This window comes from Plectropomus leopardus, chromosome 9, assembly GCF_026936395.1.
Source record: "Plectropomus leopardus strain MGB_pleo_1.0 chromosome 9, ASM2693639v1, whole genome shotgun sequence".
Lineage (NCBI taxonomy): Eukaryota > Metazoa > Chordata > Actinopteri > Perciformes > Serranidae > Plectropomus > Plectropomus leopardus.
This window is the reverse complement of record NC_142184.1, coordinates 11,053,349-11,078,593: the sequence shown is the minus strand read 5'-3', so window position 1 is coordinate 11,078,593 and position 25,245 is coordinate 11,053,349. Positions and strand designations below refer to the sequence as shown.

The 25,245-nt window shown below is 39.3% G+C and overlaps 2 protein-coding genes across 3 annotated transcripts in view; one reads left to right on the top strand and one right to left on the bottom strand.

Moving 5' to 3' along the window:
• Positions 1–170: 170 nt before the first annotated feature.
• taf11 (TAF11 RNA polymerase II, TATA box binding protein (TBP)-associated factor) lies at positions 171–2,492 on the top strand. Its single transcript, XM_042491434.2, has 6 exons — positions 171–415; positions 640–854; positions 1,458–1,588; positions 1,678–1,765; positions 1,852–1,948; positions 2,074–2,492. Exons 2-6 carry the CDS (start codon positions 681–683, stop codon positions 2,202–2,204), a joined length of 621 nt encoding a protein of 206 aa, XP_042347368.2. The 5' UTR covers positions 171–415; positions 640–680; the 3' UTR covers positions 2,205–2,492.
• A 243-nt stretch (positions 2,493–2,735) lies between these two features.
• Positions 2,736–25,245, bottom strand: part of bltp3a (bridge-like lipid transfer protein family member 3A) — a 34,153-nt gene continuing 11,643 nt past the window's right edge. For both annotated transcript variants that reach the window (XM_088081963.1, XM_042491432.2), the window contains exons 3-21: positions 22,385–22,423; positions 22,034–22,125; positions 21,732–21,921; positions 20,432–20,572; positions 20,132–20,302; positions 19,148–19,328; positions 18,845–18,931; positions 17,033–17,203; positions 16,499–16,644; positions 14,701–14,842; positions 14,058–14,251; positions 11,901–13,117; positions 11,583–11,767; positions 11,359–11,498; positions 11,003–11,153; positions 9,156–9,421; positions 8,473–8,581; positions 8,215–8,306; positions 2,736–6,543 (exon numbers count right to left, since the gene is read on the bottom strand). In XM_088081963.1, coding sequence (XP_087938089.1) covers positions 6,427–6,543; positions 8,215–8,306; positions 8,473–8,581; positions 9,156–9,421; positions 11,003–11,153; positions 11,359–11,498; positions 11,583–11,767; positions 11,901–13,117; positions 14,058–14,251; positions 14,701–14,842; positions 16,499–16,644; positions 17,033–17,203; positions 18,845–18,931; positions 19,148–19,328; positions 20,132–20,302; positions 20,432–20,572; positions 21,732–21,921; positions 22,034–22,125; positions 22,385–22,423 — 3,831 coding nt within the window. In that variant the 3' untranslated portion in view covers positions 2,736–6,426. The remainder of the gene's footprint in view (positions 6,544–8,214; positions 8,307–8,472; positions 8,582–9,155; positions 9,422–11,002; positions 11,154–11,358; positions 11,499–11,582; positions 11,768–11,900; positions 13,118–14,057; positions 14,252–14,700; positions 14,843–16,498; positions 16,645–17,032; positions 17,204–18,844; positions 18,932–19,147; positions 19,329–20,131; positions 20,303–20,431; positions 20,573–21,731; positions 21,922–22,033; positions 22,126–22,384; positions 22,424–25,245) is intronic.

Below are 25,245 nucleotides of genomic sequence, written 5' to 3'. Positions count from 1 at the left end.
ACTGGCAGTTTTATCACTTGGAAGTTTAAGAATTCAGCAATGAATTAAGAATGCAAACATTTATAGTGAATAAAAATAAAAATCACACAATACTCGCTCGCTTAGATATGAAAGTATTGCCGTGTGTTTGTATCCAGCTGCTTGTGTCTATAAAGTTCGTTTTAAAACAGGAAACGGAAACCCGCGTAGTATTCTAGCAATAAACAAGAAACGTAGCATATTGACGCTATCATTGCTCTCACAGCAAGGAGTTACCAACGTTAAATGTAATTAATCGTCGCACGAAATTCGGTAATCTCAGCGTTATTTGTTAGCCTCATTGCTAACTAGCTCCGCTTACTAAGCTAACGTTAGCTTACCTCTACCGTTAACTCGGTTATTCCTGCTGTTTCGTTGTCGCCTCGCTGCACAGAAGGTAGGTACATGTTGTATCCAGGCAGTTTTATTTACCTAAATGCGACCATAAACACAACACCGTATACTCTTGGTTGAGATTTCTCCCCTAAAGTGATATTTCAGCTAAGTATACACGAAAGAAAACGGTCGTCGTGTAGCTTCAGCACCAAAGTGAGAGCTATCCAGCGTTAGCCAAACTGCTAACTAACGTTAACTAATCAAATACCTGGTCGATATTTGCAGAAACTGAGGCTGTCAGTCAGTGTTGGAGGATCTGAGTGATTATGGCCGACCCTGCACGGATCAAACCAGAGGTGACACCTGAGAGAATATCTCCTGCTGGCGACGAGCATCCCAAATCAGAGGAAAGTGAAGATGTAACGTTACCTGCAACAGCAAAACCTGCAGATGAAAAAGAGTCATCGTCTCAAGATCAGCCCAAACAGGAGAGTAAATCTGTGAGTTCAGGGAGTAATTCATGTAACAGTGAGGCCAAAGTAATACACCAGTGTACCATACCAGAGTTTTCTTAGGTAGTTTTTTTGTTTTCCATCATTTTCAAACCTGAAGTGACCAGGAACATTAAAAACATGGGGAAAAGGAAATGAGCAATTTTGTAAATGTTACAAAAATGGCAAGAAATTAGTACTGTAAGAAAATAATTTCTATAAGCCTCAGGAAAATCTACATATAAAATTAAATAGTTATATTTTTAAAGTTGTTACAAAACTTTTTATACTTTTTAAGCGCTCTCTCACAGTCATTTCCATGTTTTTCTTAACTTTTTTTGTTGTATTGTTTTTTTTTTGTTGTATTGTTTTGTTTTTTACTGATTTTTAGGTATTTTCTTTTTCCAAGTGTCCTGCTAACTTTTGTGTCATTTGTTCTTTTGTTTGTTTCCATGTTTTTCCAGTCAAGCTAGGTTTCAAAGACGCAAAACAAACTAAAAGACAATTTAAAAGTGAACACTGTCTTGGCTGTATGAATGTGTTTATATGGTTTCACAAAGGGCATTTCATTATATTCAGTGGCTCTAAACAAATCTGTGTCCCTCTGTAAAGGAAATAGCAGCTGGAGAAGATGAAGAGGAAGGAACCTCTGGCCAACCTGCCTCCAAAAGACTGAAGGTGGAACCAGAGAAGAAGAAGGAGAAGCGTCAGAAAGTTGACGAGGATGAAATACAAAAGATGCAGTAAGATTTGAGATTTCCAACAGATCATTTTAAACCAAACACTTTAAGTTTTATCCCAGTAACGTCACACTGTTGTTTTCGTCTTACAGAGTTTTGGTGTCGTCCTTTTCTGAGGAGCAGCTGAATCGCTATGAGATGTACAGACGCTCTGCCTTCCCTAAGGCTGCTATTAAGAGGGTTAGTGTCCCTAATGCCTGAATGTTTTTACATTTCTAAAACTACTTTTTTGGCTTGATGTTTTTTTTTTCCTCTTCATTTTCTAGCTGATTCAGTCCATAACCGGATCATCGGTGTCTCAGAACGTGGTGATTGCTATGTCTGGTATCTCTAAGGTTTTTGCTGGTGAGATTGTTGAGGAAGGTGAGTGGTAGGCTTACAAAACGGAGAGAGTTCACACCAAATTAACTACAACACATAAATGCTTTTCATTTGCACTTCTTAGTTTTACTTTCATGCAGTTATATTGTCTGTCTTTATCCTCACAGCATTGGACGTTTGTGAGAAGTGGGGCGACACGCCACCGCTTCAGCCCAAGCACATGAGGGAAGCAGTGAGGAGGTTGAAGAGCAGAGATCAGATTCCCAACACAAAGTACAAGCAAATTCTCTTTCACTGAGGCACTTGTGCTGTAAATCGCCTCTGTCGTCATACTGCAGCCACCTGGACACTGATTATTCTCTATGGACTAACCGTTAAAATCTGTGACTGTAGTATTAAAGAATGGTCAATACAGACAAGATGACAGTCTCTTACATGAAGACAGTCTCTTATATGAAGATAACTGCAAGATAAATTTCCACTCAACTGTCCTCGTGTGAAGGTAAATTCTTGCTGCAACACTCAGTTCAAATGGTGCGAAATTATATTCATGTATTATGGTTGTAAATACATTGTTTTTTCCCAATGTTTTGTTCTCGTGCCTTGTTTATTTTAGAGAACCAGTTAGCTTTGGAAAGAGGCTTTAGTTAGTTTGGATAATTGATTGCTTAATTTCCAAAAATGTGCACTTTATTGCTTTTGTGTAGCTATACAAGTGCACACTGAGTATTAATTTAGATTTTTGAATGACTTTTAATACATTTTTGGATCCTTTTTCAGATTATAACATTTCTAGTGTTAACTGTAAAAACTGATGCCATCATTCAGATCACCTTAGAGTTAATTTATTATGTGCCACAATGCTAAAATAAAGAATTTTTCAAGTTTTATTTGGAAAGATTATGTACACTTTTTATTGGGTTCAACAAACTAGTTCAAACTACTTAAACATACAAGTTTCTGTATATTATGACAACACAAATGTGGAATCAGCAGGTTTTTTTTGTTACACGCAAACATGCATTTTTTTTTAAATTGAAACTTAAAGGCACAACTGAAATGTGTTCAGCATTTAATAATTTATTTTTTTCACTTTTAAAATATTTTCCACATGCTAGCTCTGGTTCACAGAACCAATTTTATATTAGTCTCAATGAAGTGATAAAGACGATTACAAAATTCAATGTAACTCTACACAACTGACAAAAATACTGTCCACAGGGTCTCCAACATTTGCATCACTTAGGAAGATTTCACAAGGACTCCTCTGCAATCCTTTGAAGTGATTCACATCAAAACAAGTGCAATTTCCAGTGAATTTTTCACATGAGTGCAAGTCATTCACAAGGCATGAACTATGCAACACAACCTCAGTACACACATCTGCGCCCAGTGGCAACAGGTTGCCGGGTCAGTCTTATGAAACGAGACAACACTCGTGTCCGAGCGAGTCTCGCTTCACTGTCCGTCCATCTCCTTTTTGCATTGTTATGAGCAGCTGGAACTCAGAGCACCAGTTTGTCAGCAGGGACGCTACGTGACATTGAGGCCTGACAGAGGAGAGGGGAAACCAGATAAACTTAACAGCTACATGTCGCATCCAGCATGGGATGTTCAATTCTGTACCTTTTTTTGTCTACTAAGGCCATGCAAAAACATAAACATCAAAGGCTGAGATCACAACTAGAAGTTATACTGAGGTTAAAGGGCAGTTTCTCTGCTTTATTACACTGATAGTTAGGACGTGTCGAATACACATGCAGTTAAGGGAAAAACATTAAATCCTGATAGACAGGTAAACATTTTTCTTAAAAAAAATCCACATCCAAAATGTGTAGTGTTACCGTTCTTTGTCATGTTTTTGGTTCAACCTAAGCTTTCTTTCTATTGCTTAAATAGCTTACATTCCTCTTCAAGAATGTAAATCTGTCATTCATAGCTTGCAAGGCAACCAAAGGATAGAAAGAAAAAAAATGAATGGGGAGTGCTCTGGCAAGTCCAGCCACCAGGGGTCATCCCAGCCCACAACAGGACTATGATGAATGGAAGTGAAAGGTGGCGTCACAGCCGGGAAGATAAGACAAGGATGCCTCCACGGGCAAAAATGATAAACCACTGATTTAACAATAGAACATTTGTACCTAAATGTATCTGAGACAGAGGTCTTTTTCATGCAAGCATTCATAAAATGAATCTGATGATCAAATCCATCATTGTTAAAAACTATGCATTTGACAGATTTATGCATAGAAAAGGGACAGTGACAGACTGGCCTCAGATAAAATCTGCAGATCAGGATTTAACACACTGACAAATATCAGTTTTTGTAGTGAATCTGGTCATTTACATGACACACTGTACACGCTGCATACATTGTCAGTACTACAGCATTTTTATGTCTTCTTTGTTGATTGATATGGCTTCAATATACTTTAAGGTAACTGATATTAAAAAAAAAAATCACAAAACTAAATAAATATACAAATAAAAGTTCTTGACCACTATACTATACATGACAAATGTGCCCAGAGGTAATCACACTAGCAGTCTGAGTTGTTTCCTGGCAAGCTACAAAGCAAGTTTTAACAAGATCAAGTATTATAACTCTGGTAGCTGGTATAATCTTCAAACCAGAGAGTTAGAGTGAAAAGACTAACCCGGTTACAACACTGAAGCTACTGTGCATCCCGCTCTCCACAGCCGAGGGAGAGATCGAAAGGCGTGTCGTCTTGGGTGGACATTCGGAGCACATTGTTTCACAGTACAAAAGAAGCACGATCAATGTTGCATAACTCAAAGAAAAATAACACTGGGGAATGATTCAACCTGCTTTTTGAGAACTGTATGAGTGTGTAACCATTCCACTGGTGATAAAGCAACTACGGTGGAAAAAGAGATGCATCTGTCTCTCAAAGAAAGCAGTGCTTTGCTTTCTTTAAATAAAAAAAAAAGTGCATTATTTTCCCTACCTTTCACAACACATTTTCAACAAGTAACAGCTGATAATATTGTCATAATACTTTTAAAATGAAAAGGAACACACAACTAAGTGACGTAATCTACATTACTAAATCCACTGAGCTTTACCGGTCTATCTGTAAATGTGCTACATGTAAATTAGCAGTGTTCACTAAGCATGCTTGACATTAAAGGGTAACTTTTGAAGTATTTTTCAACCTCGCCCCTAATTTCCTATGTTCTTGTGTCTAATGGGAAAGACAGTTTTTGAAGTTGGTTAAGTATTCAGCGAGAGAGCGCTGGAGCCGGCAGCGGTGAAACAGGCTGCAATGTAAACACTCACACTAAAAGGGCTTGTTTTTTTGCAACAAACAGGATCAGATTATTATTCTTGGGGTCTGACAACAATATGGAAAGAGAAAGACCTTTTTATTAAAGAGTATGATCCTTTTTCTTTTTACCGGAAATAGCCCAGAAATGGCTATTATTAATTTTAGCATGTATAGATTCAGTATATTTTTACATCTAACAGGATGAATTAAGAGGTTTAGTTCAACCAAACCAGAGCTGGTGGTTGCTAGAAGAGTGGAAACAAACAAAGACGGCTTTTGGGAGTTTCATTTTGTTTCGCTTGACTTTGAAAAAGTGTGTTTTATGATGAGAAAATTACTGTTTATTTAAATGTAGTCTGGTCTGTTTGGCAATAGTGATTTTGGGGCTGTTTCTGGTTAAAAAAAAGGATATTACTCGTAAACAACAAGGTCCATCTCTACACTGATCCTTTCCATAATGTTGTCAAACACTACGTCTGAGCACGTCAGTGGCAAAAACAAACAATTTTAGTGGACGTAAACTGACGGTGCACAATTGCCCCAGTGGTCACATTGCAACCTGCTTAATCATGCCGGCTGCAGCCCTCTCCCTCAATAATAAACCAATTTCAAAACTTCTTGTTCCCGTTAGTCACTTACACACAGAAACATGGGAAAATAGAGCACTTGTTGACGTATACAGCAGGTTCCCTTTAAGTTGTGTTTTGTAGAGGAAGCGACTGATGGGACTAGCAGCTGTCTGGCAGTGTCAGTGCATCTGAAGAGGAGGATTTGGCATGTGCTCAACTTAAACATTTCCGAAACACAAATAATTAACTGGAGAGAATTAAAGCTTGATGATATTTACCCTTGCATGCTGTGTGACAAACTACAACTACACAATGAGTTTACTGTCCACACTGAGTTGGATGTTAAATAGGAATATTTGTGTTTAGTACAGCAGTGAGGAATATCTAGACTGCCAGATAAAAAGTAGTACTGGTAATGTACCTATAATTTAGTTCACCATGTCCCCCTTTTAGTAATTGTTACAGGGGCTCTTTTGTAATCTCAGTGTGATATAGGAAGTGTGAAGTGATCCAAACCCTTAATTTGGATCCATCTTCTCAAACACGTCCGATGTCCAGACATGTTTTTACGGAGTCTTGCTGGTTCCTGACATTCAGCCTGATGCATCCCGTCACTGTCCCTCAGCGGAGCAGCAGGTTCAGAGGTGAAAGACAGAGCAGCTCACAGAGTAAACGTGGGGTCATGTTTCCTGATTTCCAGAAGGAGGCGTTCTCTGTCACCAAGGGCCTTGGTGAGAGCAGCCTGGGCATCAGAGAGCTGGGACTCCAGGGTTTGTTTCTGTAACAGATTATGGGATTGGTTAGTTTCAGCTCCAGCTGATGTTTGCTTTGCCAAGGTGCCGCACGCCAAGCGGGCAGATATCAGATTCTGCCGGACAGCAACAGGTGTAATCACAATACCATTACACAATCTTGTGCGCTGAACACAGCTCTGTGTTGTGTATGTCGGAGCTGACCAGTAACAGGACACCAGTGTTACAGCTGTATTTAAGACAGACAGAGAAGATTACTTAACAGTTAAACATGAGTAGAATCCTTAAATCTAACTCTGCTGAGGTTTCAATATCTTCACCACCTGGCCCTGTGAAAGTATCATAATTCAGAGCTACACACAGCCTCACGGTTGGCACAGTGTTGATATTCCTTTTGATAGCAACTAAATTTGTTTGCAAGCTGTATCTTGATTTCACACTTCACACACACATTATAATACTAAACAGAGGTTGTTTGTGTGACTGTGATACAGACAGGAGTACTGAGGGCTTGTTTTTTTGTAACTTGTTATTGTTTGAAACTTTTGGGGGTATTTTGGGTGTGGGAATAGTCTGCAGCATGATGATAAGTGACTACATTTACTTTTACTTTCAAGTTGAGGCCTCAAGTATTATATCCTGTGAATCCTGTAAATCACTTTACATGCATATAAGAATGTTTATCGTGTAGAGAAACAAAATTACCATAGATGACAAATTTGATTATCAAATTGAAATATACAGTGTACAACAATTTTATTTTATTTTCAAGGGGCCTATTTTCTTTTCTTCTCTTTTTACCATTTTTAATTACATTTGACATATTTTACAAATTAAATGTCTTTAAATCTTTAAATAAATAAACATGGGCATTTGTCAAACCTAGCCATGGAACGATCTGAAAATTTCATGTCGTGATAATGTTGGCCAAAGTAATGTGATTCACGATATTATTATGCTTATGATCAAAATACAGTATGTTTAAAACTCTTACATGGTGCTAATACATACTGGTAGCACTTCACATTTTGTAAATAAACAAATAATTTATTGCGTCACAGATAGGGCACATCTTTTCTAGTGAAAGACAAACAATACTAAAAAGCCAGGCTATTCAGCTGTTTGGAATGGCACCATATCTTTTGATATGAAATATGCCGATGCTCAGATAAAATGTTTTATATTTTTGAGGTTGGTACATCCGCAGCCTGCAGAGTCTCTTTTATCATTAGTTGCCCAGCAGTCACTGTCGATGTTGCTTGACACAATATTGTGTAAATTCTTATCTATCTATTGTAAATTTCTAAATTTCTATTTCATATTTCTTTTATATTTGCTACACGTTAGGCATTCTGTGGACAGCAAAGTAAGAATTTCATTGTACAGGGAAACATGTTTCCATACTGTGCATATGACAATAAACACTTTGAATCTTGAATCTATTTACGATTATCCTAAAAATGGAAAGTCATCACCATCTCCTTATTTTGTTTTTTTACTGTGATTGATCGTAAAAAACGTTTAACATTCATCCCATACCTAGTTGAACAAAGCAGGCAAAAAACAAACACATTTCACATCTAAAGAGCCACATGTAGAAGTCCTGATCTTTCTTAAATCCTGTCTACTCCCCTTGGCTGCAGAGAAACACTAAACTGAAGCACGTTCAGTATATTGCACTGCTTGGTGTCTCCTACCTCTTTCTGCTGTTGAGCAGAGCAGGAACCGTTTAGGTTGTCCGGTCCAGCCACAGGAACACCTGCTGAGGCTTTAGGGTCTGTACCTTCAGCTACAATCAGAGAGGAAACAGTGAAGATCACTTTCTGTTCATCTTTCTGTAAACATGTTACAGCAGATGTTGGTTGTTTGAGCATTTGTGGTTTCATGGTTCATGACCCTGTTAACATGTGGGTGTATTCACAGTATTGACTTAGAGAAGTTATCTTCTCGCTTACCTTTGAGCCTCATGATGCCGTCCTCACAGCGCTCGAGGAGCAGCTGATCTACAACGAATGAAGCTGGGACAGGTTGAGGGGCTGTGGGGTAGATTTTAGGGCCGTCATCCTAAAACAAACAAAAGGGATCTGGATAATTAACCACATACAGTACCTCAATATTAGCTACCCATAAATCATTTTACTGTAAAAGATTACAGTCTGTCCACAGCTTCAATTCATTTATATTTTTCAGTGGGACAATACACTCAGTATTGCCACTGCATTACATGGACTCCAGGGTATATACACTGAAAACACATGAACAACGTTCATGTTTTTCAATTCAATGGATTAACAAAGTGGATTGTCCTTAAAAGTCAACTTTTTGTGAGAAAAGGATCCTTTCATTCTGTGTAAAGTATTAAGACTAATATATATATATATATATATATATATATATATATATATATATATATATATATATATATATATATATACACACATACACACACACACACATATATACATATACATATATGTATATATACATACATATATATATATATAAATTGAATATTAAATTTGAAATATCTAAAAATCATATCACATCTATACAAAAATTCACAATGTAATTTCTACTTGCATCTAATGATCGTCTTATTCAAAATCAGTCGACAACAATCCAGACTTCAAAAACCCACCTTCATAGTGATGGTGACGTTTCTCATGTGTAACTTCATTGGCTGACCATCAACACTGAACTCGTCTTCCAGAAAAGGACCAATATTAGTCACCGTGGACGCTAAAAGCTCTGCCTTGCAGTCTTGCACTCTAATTTCCACAAAGCCCAAAGACTCAGCCATAGCAGAGTGTCGGGCTGCACATGGACCTGTTTCTGCTCGCATGCACACTGCTGGAGAGCCCCTGCTGCGCGGCCTGTCCTGCTTCTGGACCGTTCCGCTTGGAGCTGCAGAAACAAAGGACAAGGAACAAATGTAAGCCATGTGGGCACTTTACAAGTTCCTCCATGCTTTCCATACTGTAACTTGATGAGGTTCCTTTTCTAGCTGAGTAAATGTGCCAACACGCAGTAACTACATTCTGATTTAGAGGCATTTTTACAACATAAGAGATGATGCAAAAAGTGCTTATCGTTCATTGTTGTGATTACGCTGTTCAACTCGGTGCAAATCTTCAAAACTTGTGATGATTTGTTTGTCTGAAACTGCTGAGATTAAATATCAATCAATACCTGGATGATACTTGAGTAGTTAAAAATAAACATGTTGGTAAGTTTAACTTCACTTAAGATGTCAAAGAAGATCGTAGACCAGGACTGTTTTACATTTGTTTTGTCCTTTTTATTAAGCCTATCCAAAATACTTATCTAAACATTCGCTTTTCCAGAAAATGATTAGCAACCCTCTGATTAGTGGACTATAATAAGAATTACTGCCACGTTGGTTGTATGCCTCCACCAACCAGCCAAGTTGCAGTTAGTGTCACCAATTCAGTATCCGACCAAATATCTCCCCTTCTGTTCCCGAGTTATGATGCTGAATATCTGCCAGAAAATTGTTGTTGCTGAACATTATGATTTCACAGCGAATTTGACCTTTGACTGTTTGGATGTAAAATGTCATCACTTCATCAATGCAAATGATCTGTGATTAGACATTTGTGTGAAACTTTGTCTTGACAAGCGTATACACTCTTGAGTAATGGCCAAAAACCTGTTTTGTGAGGTCACAGTGATCTTGACCTTTGATCAGCAAATTCTTCAGATCATCCTTAAGTCCAAGAGGAGGTTTGTTTCAAATTTCAGGAAATTCCCTCAAAGCAGACATTTCCAAAGTCTGGCTCAGGGAAAATTGTGGCCCTCCCCTTGACTTTCAAAATGTACTATATGTGGCCCGCCACACAATGTTGGATAATCAAAAAAGCTCATCTTGCATTTTTTCCCTCACCTCACAATGACAGGACAATCATACAGTGCGTCAAGTAGAAACTATGGAGGCAGAATTTATGTGTTTTCATAAATCCATTAATCCAAGGTAAACAAGCAAACAGAACAGTTACCTCACAGCAGACATTTCCTGCTAGGTAGTAAACATGCCCACAGCAAAGAGGCGTAAAGTCAACAGTGAGGATTGTTACTTTCAGAAGTGATGGAAACTTGAATTCTTTTTCATAGAATGATGAAAGAGTTGCAATTGTGTCATTTGTGTGGGATTTTTTTTAAAGAAATAACCCATTTGATATGAGAGGCAGCTGGCCCACAGGTATTTTTTACAGTATATAATCTGGCCCCCATTCAAAAAAGTTGGGACACCCCCAATTTAAGGTGTTCTTGAGGTATTGTGCTCATGAGAATGAAATAAACACGTACTAAAAATAAAACGCATTCAGCCGTGGCTTTTGCCAGCATTGAGGCATAAAAAATGGATTGTTAAATATTACTAGTAAATAGAAAAACATGATTGGAGATTTTTTTAAAAAGGTTGTTGATAAGAAACACATAGCATGACATGAATAATAATCCAGTTACCTTGTATGAGGCCAGCGTGCAGGTCCGATACACGGACTGTTCCCATCTGCACAGGACTCACACTCTGTGTTTCTACAGCCACAACTTGGTCTTCTCCCTTTACTTCCATGGTGCACGCTGTTCCATTCAGGATCAGCAGCAACACTGAGGACTGTAACAACAGCACATCACAATAACATCACATTCAAACAACTCTACATTTATATTTGAAACAAATGTTTGAATTCATTTTTATGATTATTGAGGACAAGAATTTAGAGATTTTCTTTTGAGATATGAATTTGTTTAGGGAAAATAAGGTAACTCCACAGACAAATTCAGTGTATACATGGATGCCTATGAGCAGAGTAACCCACCATGTCCTGAGACACGTCCTCAATACTTTGTGACAGAGAGCTGCTGAGGTCAGCTGATGACCCTCCCTCTGTCCCTGGCGCTGGGCTGCCTCGACTGCCCACAGGAGTGTTGTTGGGTCGCATGGATTCCACACCGGACTCTGGAAACATGATACAAACTTTTAGTAGATACCACCTGTGTAAATCAGGGGAATTGCTTTGAAAACCTTGTGATGTTTAAGCACCTGAGTCCATGAGAACAACAAAATTGTCGCTGACATCACTATCCACAGAGAGATTTTCGTCAGGAAGGCTGCCATCCAAGATAGCACTATCAAAGGAATGCTGGGAAGGCGACTGCTTCATGGATTGGTGGCGCAGGCTGGCAGCCAGAGAGGGGGAGGACTCTTCTGAACGTTGGACCTGTTCCCTATGAACACACACACATATACACACACACACAGTTGTTTAGGGACAGCCAGTGAAAGCATGTGGCACACAGCATGGGTTCCAGACACACAAACACCATTATGTTGCCAACAGCACAGCAGGAGAGCACTTACTTAGCCTGCGGACTAAACAGTTTGCTCATCCCTGAGCCACGACTCAGCATGCTAAAGGCGTCCTTTGTTATCGAAAACGCCCCTTTGGTCAAGTCCAGCGAGGCACTAATGGCATCTTTGGTCACATCCTTGGTGACGTTGATGGCGCTCGACAGCTCTCCCTCCAGGCTGAAGTTGGACGGTTCGCGGGAGAGGACAGGGGAGTGTCCAGGTGAGAGTGGAGGCGAGAGGAGAGGGGTGTCCTCCTGTGTTGTCAAACCATCTCCGTCCAACCCTTCCTCCACGGCCTCACACGCCTCCTCCACCACCTCATCCTGTTCATCCTGATCAAACGCAGAGACCGTATTGATGGAGGAGATGCCGTTTTCCAAACCGCTGTCCTCCAGGACCGCAGAGTGATGTATGGGGGAGATGTCAGAGTCTGTCATGCTTGGGCTGTCAGTCTCTGGAGTGTGGGGAACTTCCCCTTCAGGCTCTGTGTTCACTGGCGGCAACAGGAGACCCACTTCTGCAGAGTCCACCAGGAGGGCAAGACAAGCTGTGGTAGGTTTTGTCTTCTGGCCGTGAGCCTGCTTAACGTCTCGTAGATCCCGGCCCAACTCGGCCCCTAACCGAGCCATGGCGTCCTTCATCCTCAGCAGGGCGACAAACTGGTAGTGGTTGAGCCACATCTTCACCGGAGTGATGGTGTGGGCCAAAAAGTGGATAGAGGCGAGTGAAGCGTCTTCTTGCTCTGATGAAGGGCTGTGGGCTCTGCTGGGACTCGAGGAGGAAGATGATGACCCATTTTTAAAAGCAGAGGGCTGACACATCCACACAGACATGGCGAAGGGCTCAACAAAAGGTTGAGTTCTGCCTTTGGGGAATCGCCGAGCTCCGTCAAATCCAAGGGTCACACGGGACAGACTGAGAGACCAGACATCCTGTGATCGTAGCAGCTTTCTGTCCAGAGGTTGGGGCTCTGTCTCTTGAGAGTGCTGGAGGAAGGCTGATGGGAGGGGGTGAAAGGCACTCTGGTCTCTGGGGTAGGGGCAGAAGGGAGGTTTGGACTGGAAGAAAGGGCAGCTGGCGAACTTGACAATAGTGCTGTTGAGGTCAGCCCTGGAGCCATGAGGACAGAGGCGAGTGTTGCTGAGAACCATCTGGGGTACAGTTACAGAGAGGGACTGTGGACGCTCCGGATGATCCAATATAGAAGAATCCAAGGGGATTATCAACTATAGAAAGGAATAAAAAAAAAGTCACATTAACCATCAGTTAATGGACGTTTGTTAGAAACGCAACAAGCTTCAGTAGAAATATTTAAAATTTAAAAAAAGATACCACCACATGGTTTTATGCCTCTGTGCATCTGTCAAGTTGCATTTAGTTTGCATCCATGTCTGTGACAACAGTGATGCTTCACACACATTTTCCCTTCAGCGACACAGAAGATCTCTACAATCAGCACAGTTTCAGGGTGGACACCCAAGGTTAGGGTCACCAGTTCAGTATCCAAATGTCTCCCCTTCTGCTCCTGAGATATGATGTTAAATAATGGTCAGAAAAGTGTTTTTGCAGAACACTATGATGTCAGAGTTGACCTATGACCTCTCAGATATAAAATGTCAGAAGCTCATCATTTTATCCTAATAGACATTTGGATTAAATCTGAGTGTATGAGTTCTTGATTTATGTCTCAAAAACATGTTTTATGAGGTGACCGTGTCCTTGACCTTTGACAACCAGATTCTAATCAGTTCATTCTTGTGTGCAAGTGGATGTTTCCACGAGAATGAGTCGAATGCAAGGTCACAGTGACCTTGACCTTTGAACACCAAATTCTCATCAGTTTATTTTTGAGTCCACTCGACTGTTTCCCTCAAGGTGTTCTTGAGATGTTGCGTTCACAAGAATAAGACAGAGGAGGTCACAGTGACCTTCAGCTTTGACCTTTGACCACAAAAATCTTACTACTTATTCACTGAGTCCAAGTACTAAGTCTAAGTGTTTGTGTATATTTGAGGAAATTCCCTCAGGGCATTCTTGAGATATCGTATTCACAACAATGGACCGGACAGATGGACGGACAACCCGAAAACATAAAGCCTCCGACCTCAGCTACTGCTGGCACAGAGGCATAAAAACAGTGATTTGTAAAAACAGTTGTGTTTTCACCTTAAGCTGAGCTGCATCCATGCGGACATCTACATGCTCTTCAGCCAGGCTGCTGTCTTGCAAATGGTAGAAAGCTTTGACCTGGTCCAGGGTGTGCAGCAGACCCCTGGAGAACAGATTGATCCACAGCACGCTGGCTGGGTCTACACAGAGCTGGAGGCCATTCAGCTGGGCATATAGATTTGAGGTGGGCACTGGAAGAAGGAAAAAAGGTGAGAGACACTGATACAGGATGTTCGCTAGGGGTGTAAATCACAAGTTTCATCATGATATGATATTATATCTTAATGCCTGCAGATATCACAAAGTCTGCCACAAAATAATTTGTAACTATGGCAAATACATGACCATCTGATCTGATTATTAACAAGTAATTCAAAATTAAAAGTCCAGTTTTTCAGAAGAAGTTTTTGCCAATCACTGACTAACACACATACAAGATGGACTGAAAAAAACATTTTTTACAAAGTTGCACGATAAGTTTTTGTCATAAGCACAAAAACAGGTCTGTAAAACTACACTTAGAAAGAAGGGGGTTGTGCTGCAAAGAAAAATACATTTTTGACACAGTATGTGAGTAAAGAAAATATAAATTGCTTATATAAAATCTAAACAAAAAAGGTTAAATACGTTTGCACAATACCTGAAAAACTGGGGTTGTCAGGAAAGTAGTATTCGGTGAACTGCAGATGAACTGCTGGTACGTTGTCTGGCAAACACAGAGTTTTACGATTGCAGGATATGAAAGACCGCGTCTTCTTGTTCTGACGGCCTCTTGTAGACACCTGGATGTAGAGGTGCAGAGGTTAGAGCAGTGGTGGAAACATAACTTAAAATGGGATTTGATTTTGCTCTTCTCTGCTTCATTCAAGAGACAATTACAAAGAAAAGGAATTCAAATATGTAGTGAAAGTATGTTTCACATGATATACTGTAACTAAACTACCAGAGTTTTCAGTGATTTCCTGTCATACACTGAAAGTGGAGACCCAAACATGTACAGAGTTTCCCCTTGGTGCCTCTTGTTCTATCAAATGGGGAACTACAAGTGTCTTAAACTTAAAATAGCCCTGGAAATTTTAAGATGAAAAGTGTGACATGTCCAAAGTGAAACTGCAGAATCAGTCCGAATGTGTCATCCCAAGTGTCAGGGGGGTTTCTCATTCTCACTCTCAGATAAATGGCAGCCAAGGGAAGTGACATATGAAACTTTTCTATTCTTATTTGTACTGACACTTAAGGAATAATTTCAGAGGTCAGTTCATAGACTTCACATCATGCAAAATGCAGCATTTAGATTTTTAATTAAAATCACTAAAAGGGAACACATTACTCCAATATTAATGAATTTACACTGGCTGCCCATTTGTTTTAGGATTGATTTTTAAGATTTTACGTATTACTTTTAAAGTAAAATCCGTAATCTCAGTTTATTAATACTACTACTACTACTACTACTACTACTACTACTACTACTACTACTACTACTAATAATAATAATAATAATAATAATAACAATAATAATAATAATAATAAAAGTTTCTATATAAAACTCAGAACTTCAGGAATTATTACAAGGCTATAGTTGTTAGTATGGCAATCATGACACAAGAATATGTCCTCTATTATTATAGTTCTCCAGAGGGGCAATCTGATGCATCTACACATTATCACATCAATGTAAGCGATCAGAAATCTGATCAAACATATAAGATATCTGCTTTGAGAGAGACTTTTGTTCCCTCTGTAAGGCCTGTCAGGCAGATGCCTGCAGGGCTGCTACTCTAACACAACGTTTTCTGATTTGAGCTCGCTGCACGTGATGAGTACACTGCAGCACGTGACATTCGTGTCAGCTACTAGCTAACCACGGCGCTAGAGATGGAGAAGAGCCACTAATAGACACAAATCTTTCTCGAAAATAGTCCCGTGTGTCCATTTCTGTTAGAGATGTCTTGGTAATGCTTGTGGTTAGTAATTAGTAAACGGGCTTAAAGCACGTTGTCACATCTTTTTATCAACTTTTCACTCTGTACTCTACAAGCTTTACACACACACACTATTCAAGGCCTTTACTTCTCATTTGCACAGTAAAAACTCAATGAATCATTATTGTGTAATTTCTTAAAGAGATGATAAGGAAGTTGTTTTTTTCCTGTTGTATGATCCACTGTAGATAACAGTTATGTGGCTGGAGGTTGATTGGTTCCATTGAAGATTTTAACATTTTAAAAAAACTCAAAATCCTCAAAATCAAAACCACCAGTGGCTACTTTATCACTCCTAAAATGTTCTAAATGCAAAGCGACTTCCAACTTCCAGCGTTGTCAGAGAAACTGCCCGACTGCTCCCACTGGGGAACAGAAGTCTCTCGGTCCATTCATTCAAGTACGGCCTCTGTTGCAGCAGGTAAATCAAATCAGCTGATCATTAAAGCTTGCCTGGCGAATGTCCACGTCATCCATCCTGACCACCACACAGCTGGAGCGCAGCCTCTTCAGTGATGACCCTGAAGGAGCTGTGACAGAGTTCCTGCTGGATGGCTGCTCTGTGTCGGAGGGGCTCGACTTGGGACTGGACTGTCCATCTAAAGTATGTGCGCGGAAGAGAAAACACTTTGTGACGAGCAGAAATGACTCACTCACAGAGGAGCGAGTCTGCTTCCTTGTTAGATCATGACACTGATGTTAAGAAATATTTTTACATATCAGGATTAGTGTCTTTCTTATCATTAAAATGTCATCATAACTGAGTCATGTGTTGATTTGTATGGGGGGGTGGGGTCATAGTTGCTACTCCGTGGTATTTTGTTGTGCAATGACAAAGAACAAATGTTTGTTTTATTTCATTACACCATTTTGACTGTTTCCTAGTTATTTTGATGCATCTGTGTACTTTTATTTTTGATAAGCTGTCACAAAAGAAATATATTCCCTATAATAAGACACACATTTATATTATTTCTGTAGTCATACCTTTAGCGGTCTTTGAAGAGTTGTCCTTGGTTGTCTCGGGTGCCTCAGTGTGCGGTCCAGGGAACCCAGAAGCCTCTGCTCTCCTCTGATACTCCTGCAGCAGTTTTCCGGCCCACTGGGCCTGAGCCTCCATGGCTCCGCTGTGGCGTTCCCAGTGTCGACATCCATCAGCTGTATTTGAGCAGCAGCAAAAAGGCAGTTATGACTCAGCAACATTTCTGGGCTTAAAACAAAATGTCCTCTGAAGAAGACCTTGTTTGTTGTTCAGCTCAAGTCTGTATGTAACAACTTTATGTAAAAAGGGAAAGTTCAACTGGAAAATGTAGTGTTATTTATTAGTGTGCATTGTTTTGCTGTAAGTTGAGTGAGTGTTGGTAATATCGGCCATAGAGATGTCTGCCTTCTCTCCAATACAACAGATGATAGCACACCACTTGTGATGCCCAAAGTGCTAAAAAAAAAAAAAGCCTCAACTGTAGGGGTCAACCGATATTGGTTTTTCGGAGCCGAAGTAGTTAATGAGACCGATAACCTATATGCCTTTACAATAAAAATGAAAATCTTTCTGTTGAAACATAGAATTTGAAAGATGACAGCAAGTTCCCTGCAACATAGTCAAGTGAAACTTTAAATAAAAAATGCAGAGATAAAAATAGCTTTCTGAGGTTTTACAAAGTAAAAGTTCCTCCCAATACTTTCTTTGCATGTATTGCAGACTGCCTTCCCTGGTGTTGGTTGAGTGTAATACTCCCATACTGCACTTTTGAATCTTTACCTTAGTGCAGACAGAGATGTGGGTGGGACATTAGGTGAGACAGAGTGGCGAGTTAAAACAGACCAGAGGGGAAGACACAGCTGCAGCGGAGCCAAAGAAGCAAAATGAATTAATTTTATTGCCATACATATAATTGGCAAAATGCTAAATATCAGCCTAATAATCGGCCAGGCAAATAATCTGTCGACCCCTACTCAACAGCAATGGCTCTTTCCAAAAATCATGACCCAATTACTCGAGATAATCCACAAACCATATCGGCATGCAGAGGAAGCAGAAGAGGACGTAATTAATGTTTACATCTCGCACTGTCACAAGTCACAACCCTCTCGTCCATGAGCAGATGCACTCTTCCTTCTGTGCAGTGATACAAATGGTGGGTTTAGTTTGATAGAAAGAAAATTGTTTCTATTTGAAACTGCTCACAATGAGGTCTGTGGATTATCTTGAGTAACCAGGTCATGATTTCTGGAAAGGGACGTTGCTGTTGAGTTTTTCAGATGTATTTTTTTGGCACCACAAGCCGAGTACCATCTCGTTCCATTATATTGTCTGTAGCTGTATTGGCTTGTAAATTTGTCCTCTTTGTGTGTCGGTTTAATGAGAGCTGGAGTCAAATTCCTTGCATGTGTCAACAAACTTGGTCACTATGCAAAGCTGGATGTGTTAATATGTATACATGCTTTAAACAAAGTTGCACTGAGCTGATATATGCATCTTTCTTTAATATTCACTTCAAAGACTGTAATTCTAAATCAAACCAAAAAGCAAAATAAAAGTGGTTTTTTTCTGACTTTGTTTAATTGACCATAATCGGCTGCAGAGGCGACCCCGCTGCTCTGCATTCAACACTTGAGGAATTCCACAGAGAATAATGGCACTGGGCACGCTCTCCCAGGCCATTAGTCTGCTTGAGTAGTAATCCTCCTAACAGTTAGTCCTGAATGAATGCTGTGGATAAAGATGGAGTAGGACACAGCCTCTGGGTGAACTGCGGTAAAATTAGAGCCAGAGAAAGGACCAGCCGTCACACTCACCAGGTCTGTGGATGGGGTAGTAGTCAAAACCCAGCTTCCTGAACGTCAGCTGCATGGCCCCTTGTAAACCCGGTGGTGGCGCGTCATCTGTGCAATATCACATGAAAGTTGTTCAAATCCACCTTGTCAGTAATTATCTTATAAATGCTCAGCAATTCACTGTATTTCAGGGATTACTTTGAGAAAACAATCATGGCTTTATGTGGAGGTAAAACAGCACAAATACACTTGAGTTACAAGACAATAGAGAATGCACGTGATCATTTTTGAGAAAAAAATCGTGATTTTTTTTTTTAAACTAACCGTCTTCCATTGAAGAACTGTCGTTGCATACGTGTAAGTCCAAGCGGGATATGAAGGTGTGGTAAGAAGACTCCTTGACATCATAGAGATCAAAGTACTGACTCATGTTGCTGGGGGTGCGAGTAGGAGCGGGTGGGGGCTCTGTCCAAAGGCTGTGGAGACCAGGCGATGGAGGAGCAGTCTAAAACACACACACACACACACATACATAAATATTTAGCAACATATATATCATAGTGAAACAAATGCAAACTTTATGATGTACAGAAAAACATAGTATTTAGCAATAGTCTTGTCCCAACTAATTTTGATTTAAAAGCTCGTCAGTCTTTATTTTGCAGTTTTAGATTCACTGTGGAACCTCTCATTTAAACACAATATAGACTCTATTAATCTGTGAATAGACTGAGTGTGTTTTATTTATGGTACCATAATTTTATTTATATATCAGGTAGACAAGTAAAAAACAACAGTTGTTAGTGCTGACATGGGGCTTTCACATTTAAGTCTACAGATCTGCTTATAAAATGCATTTGAAATATTCATATTTTTGTCATAAATAGCGTAAAGCTAAGACGCATCTGTAGATGACTCATTTCAAACCACCTCTTAATTTGGGTTGGATCTGATTTGCAAAAATCGCATTTCATGTGTTCTTTTGCTGTCCAGACTTTTTAAAATCTATCTGGATACAATTTAGATATGCCAAAAACAGATTTGAGCTGGCATTCTGAACAAAGCCAAAATGTCCTCTGTGATAAAGTCCTACTTTAATTTCTCAACATCAAATCAAATAAAACCAATGTCAACACAACAGTTCTTAAAAGACTTCAAATACATTAGGATCATACGTTTCAAAGGAGGCAATGCTCTAAATTTTCCTTTAAACCTATAAAAACTGTCATTAAAACATTTCATCATAAAATTGTATTCTCTATAGCTCTGATTATTCTGCACAACATTTATGTGAAAGAAGGCAAGGACCTGTAGGGATTCAGCAGTCCTGCTCTTCCTCTGCTGGGCAGACTTCTCCATGGCCTCACTGAGAGATTTGGCGTAATGGATGATGGCTTTGAGCTGGGAGTCCGTCAGCACCCACAGCAGGTCGTCCAGAATGAAAAGCAGCTTGGATGCCAGCACATTACAGTCCTTTATCTAGAGGGAACAATGAAGAATTAAACTTGACTTGTGACAAGCAGTTTGCAATTTAGATGAGTTCGAGTTTGGGATTTTTAACCAACGCCATGTCAGAGTAGTGAATGACAGGCAGAAACATGGTCTTACTCTGCGTTTTAATGCGATGCGAATGCGTCCCTGGTTGGTGATGAGACGTAATGGGGTGCTACCGAGGTCCTGGTCGTCACTCACGATGGCATCTGCCTCGATTCGTAGACTCTGCCAGTTTATTTCTTTGAATGTCAGCACCTGATTGAAACAATAAACGCAGCAAACACAAAAAGGAACTTAACTCCTCTGAAACAGAAGTTTTGCCCACTCTTGGTATTCGAGCTCAACATGTTGTCTTAAGAACATTTCTGCTGTTTTGGATAACAACCTGAGCCCTGAGTCCCGTGTTAAAAGGCTAGTTCAGTCATGTTTTTCCTTTTGAGAAGCATCTCTACAATTTTTCTCTTTTATTTATTTTAATGGTTTTCAAAGAGTTATTCATGCTTTTAGCACCACTCGCCTGGATTTTTGTAATTATGCATTTACATGCCTTAACCAGAACATGATGACATGACTTCACGGTGTCCAAAACACAGCTGCCAGACTGTTCATGTAATCATGTAAGCATAATCATATCTCCCCTATTTTAGCTTCCCTTCAATGGCTGCCTGTTTGTTTCATAATTGATTTTAAAATTTTACTCTTGACTTTCAAGGCCCTGCATGCCATGAAGGGCCTTTAAAGTAACCCGAGGTCTTCTGATGACATCCTGTTAGCTATTTCTCAGTCAAGGCTGAAGACCTAGGGTGACAGGGCAAGAAAATGCATGGCCTTCTTTTGAATCATCTCTCAAGACTCACTTTTACTGTCTGGCTATTTGTCTAAATTATTTTATCTGTCTCCTATGCTGTCAGTTCTTTTTGTACCCTTTATACATTTCTTTTCTGATTTCTTATAGCTGTTTTATTGTTATTTGCTACATGTCAACTTGTATTTGATTGTATTCCTGCTTTCTTTTATTTGTCTTTGTGTGTGAAGCACATGTAACAGTAGTTTGAGAGCTATATAAACTAAGTAATTATCATTTATATTATTTTTTCAAAAATTGAGACAAAAAACATCATCTTCCATCATCAATATGCAATTGACATCGGTGTGGTAGCAATGTGGCAAGGCAAATGGTTTTTTTAGACACAGAAAAATAAAGGCAACAAATGCATTTCCTTTAAGTGGATTACAAGACCTCATTCAGAAACGTTGTTTATCTCAGTATCTTCCCTGCAGCTAATAAAAACCAAAACAATTGGCCTGATTAAGTGATTTACTGCCTAATGAGCACACACTGTTTCTGTGGTAAGACGTTGTACACAACGTGCGGGCAGAGCTGTCTTAAACTGGTTGAGGAGGGGGACTGTACCTCTCCTCTCTTTGGGTCGGTGACACGGGTGTAGCGGAGGTCACTGCGCTGCCATTTGGGGTTGAGGCTGTTGCCTTGTAGCTGCCAGAGTTCGAAGGAGGCGTGGAAGGCACGAGCCTGGACCTTGATGGTAATGGAGTTGATCCTAACAGACATGCCCTCCACCACTTTCTCAGCAAAGCCGTACTCGCTATGAATGTAAGCATGAGCAAAGGCAGTCTTCATCATATGCATGACATGGGATGTAGCAGAGGAATTAACATCAGATATGTCGGCTTAGCACAGGATTTCTGCAGGCTTACCTCTGGCCTGCTGTGATAGCTATAGGAGAGGGGCCATTAGGGGGACGTGGCTCCTCACATGTCCTCATCTCTACCTCCACCTTATCCAGGAACTGCACAAAAGAGGAAACTGTGCTGAGCATACAACTGAGTAAGAATACATTGAAAAGAACCTAACATTTACATATGATAACATTACTGAGAGCACAATCTATGGAGCAGTATAACAAAACAGTGAACTAACTATGCAGGGCACTGTTAGAGTCATGCCAAAGTTGGGTTATTTTGGGATTAAAACATGAAGCGAAGAAGCTTAGCGCTGCAGAAATGCGCAACAACTCTGGAAAAGGACAAAAATAGCATCGTTCTTACCAGACAGATGGGGCTTGTTTTCAACTTTGTCCATTGTATCTAAAAAGAGAGGACAGCAAAGGTCCACAGAGTCAGTCACAAGCACTTGCCACAGCATTCTGCGCTGTTTATCATTCAGTGGCCGCAAGGGCACAGTGGACATCCAGCTCCTGCAAGTGCCAAACTGTAATACTTAGTCATAGTGCCTCAATAAATCAAAATCTCATCTTAAGCTATTAACAAAGTTATTATTACTATGTACCAGATTATATTAAACAAGGGAAATGAGAAACAAAGTATGGATACCTGACAAAGGGAGACTAAAAAAAAAAATCAATTACATTAAAAAAATAACCCTTATTGTTATTAGTGATATTCCTAATATATTTCTCTGATATTTAAAAGGTCAACTAGTCTAAATTGCACATTATCCTACAAAATATGAAAACTCACTAAATAGAAGTTGATCAATAAAATGTTAATGAAAATAATACTTTTTTGGACAGTACTCACTAGGAAATGTGCTTGACAATTACAAAAGCATTTCCATTGGGTGAACGCAATTCCATTAAGAAGTAATAATTAATAATAATAAGTTTAACTGTCTAGTATTTTTGGTTCCACTCAATGAGAGTAGCAGTGTTTAATCAGCTGGATTTATTTTGCACATCTCTAATTGTTGATATTTTAAAGAGTCGACAATGATTATTAAAAAAGACTAAAAGACATAAAACATTACTTGACAGCAAGTCTATAAATCTGAGTTTTTACATGTGTGGATGTTTGAGTTTACAGAAAACAGGAATGCTTTGAACGAGGCTTCGCCACAGTTTCAACCCAATTCTCTAAGAACAGAACATTATCGTAGAAAACAACAAAGCTTTTGCAGTGTTTGACAACATTTTGGGCTAATGAACCTTAACAGCTAGTAATTACTGCATTTATATTTGCAAGACCTTTGACAGGACGCATTGAGCTTCAGACAGTCTAGAGGCCTCAAGCTGTGAATGTCTTAAAGCACTGTATTATTTGCAGTGTAAATAAATTATACGCTGCTGTGCAAATAATACGTGTATTATGCAAACATATAATTTGTATTATCTGTATAGCAATTAAAACTGATGTTGTGCCTGTAGATGAATGTAGATAAAAGTAATATATACACAGACAATGAGCACTGACCCTAAGGGCTCAAAAAAATCATCCTAGATTTTGTGTCCAAAACTAAAACATTTATCTTAAATTAAGGACTCCAATGTTATTTCCATGGCCTAGGAAAGCTTAGTCAATATTTGTGAATATGAGCTAAGTCTAAAAGTTGTACTGATATTTTACCTTTCAAGGTTTGCATCCCCCTGTGATGTCAGCCAAGACTAATGTTACATGAGATTCACACTGTTCGGTCACAACAGCCCATAATATGCACTAGCACCATTGTTTGCTATTAAAGTCTCTAAAAAGGAAGTTAATAGGTGGGTGCATTATATGGCAATCTCTCTAGGATCACAAAATAGGAGGATGTAAATCCTGGCAGGTAAATAGTAGCATTTCCAAATGTCATTGTGAGGAGACAATGCTAACATGCGGATGTTAATCTGGTGTAACGTTTATCGTGTCCATCATGTAAGTTTGGCATATTAGGACTCTGACATCTGCTAAATAGCACTTAATGCAAAGAACAACTGAGGCTGATGGGTTTGCCATTAGATTTTTGAGTATTTGGTCACAAACCAAAATATTGGACAAAATCAAATGTCAACTACTGGTGAGTCTAGAAGAAAAGTCCAGGGATCGCCAAAGTCAGTAGAACTCATCCTCTGGGGACTATGAATATTTATATAAACTTCATGGCAGTTATTTATACCAACAGAATTTGGGTAATTGCGACACCAGCCAATAGCTGTTGAGTTTTTCTGTTTGGATCAAAGTGGTGGGCTGACCTGCATATGGACCGGCACCACGATCCATAGAGCCGCACCTATTCAACAAGTCGGTCACAATTCAGTGTCACTGCTCTAGTTTCAGTAAAAGGTCTATTTTTTTCGGTGAGCGTAAAAAAGGAATAAAAACTTCTAAAAGAACCTCTTTTTTAAAGCAATTAACTGATAAATATTAACTAGCCTAAGCAAAAAAGAGAGTTTTTTATAAATCAATATAAATTGAAGAAATTTTGGCCGTCATATTGGAGCTTTTGTAATGGGCGGTTAGCCCTGGAGCAATTCTAAAAGTAGGAAAACAAACAACAGAACAAGTGATTTCCAGTAAACAGCTGCAAAGGAGACGTTTTTACTCAGAGTCAGCAGTCACTCTGTTGACTGATGGCAGCGCCATAAGTTTCAGTATAAGTTTTAAAAAGAATGCTGCACATACTACAAAAAAAGTGGGATTGTAAAAACACGAAAAGATCAATAATATTACTGGGGAAGCTGTTAAAACAATATTGAGTCTTAGGTTGGATATTTCAGTCAGTAAAGGCATTATAAAGTAAAGCTGAAAGCATAATACATACTTCACGGCTAAAACTAAATCTAGAAAATATAAAAATAATAATAATAATAATCAATAAAATGTCAAAAAAGGTGAAAAATGTCCCAAGTTGACGCCCTCAAATGTCTTGTTTTATCCACAGCCCAAAGATATTTAGCTGTTACAAAAACTAGAAAATGTTCAAATTTAAGACGCAGAATTTAAGCATTTAAAAATTAGAGAATTTTTAGTTGTATTTCTTAATTTAAAAAATACTCAAACCAATTCAATTGTCTAAGTAGTTGGCGATTAATTTCATAGTTGACAACTAATCAATAAGTTGCTTCAGCTCTAACATACATACATAATGCTAGATGTATTAATATCATACAATGTTTGTTTCCTCCTTAAAAGTC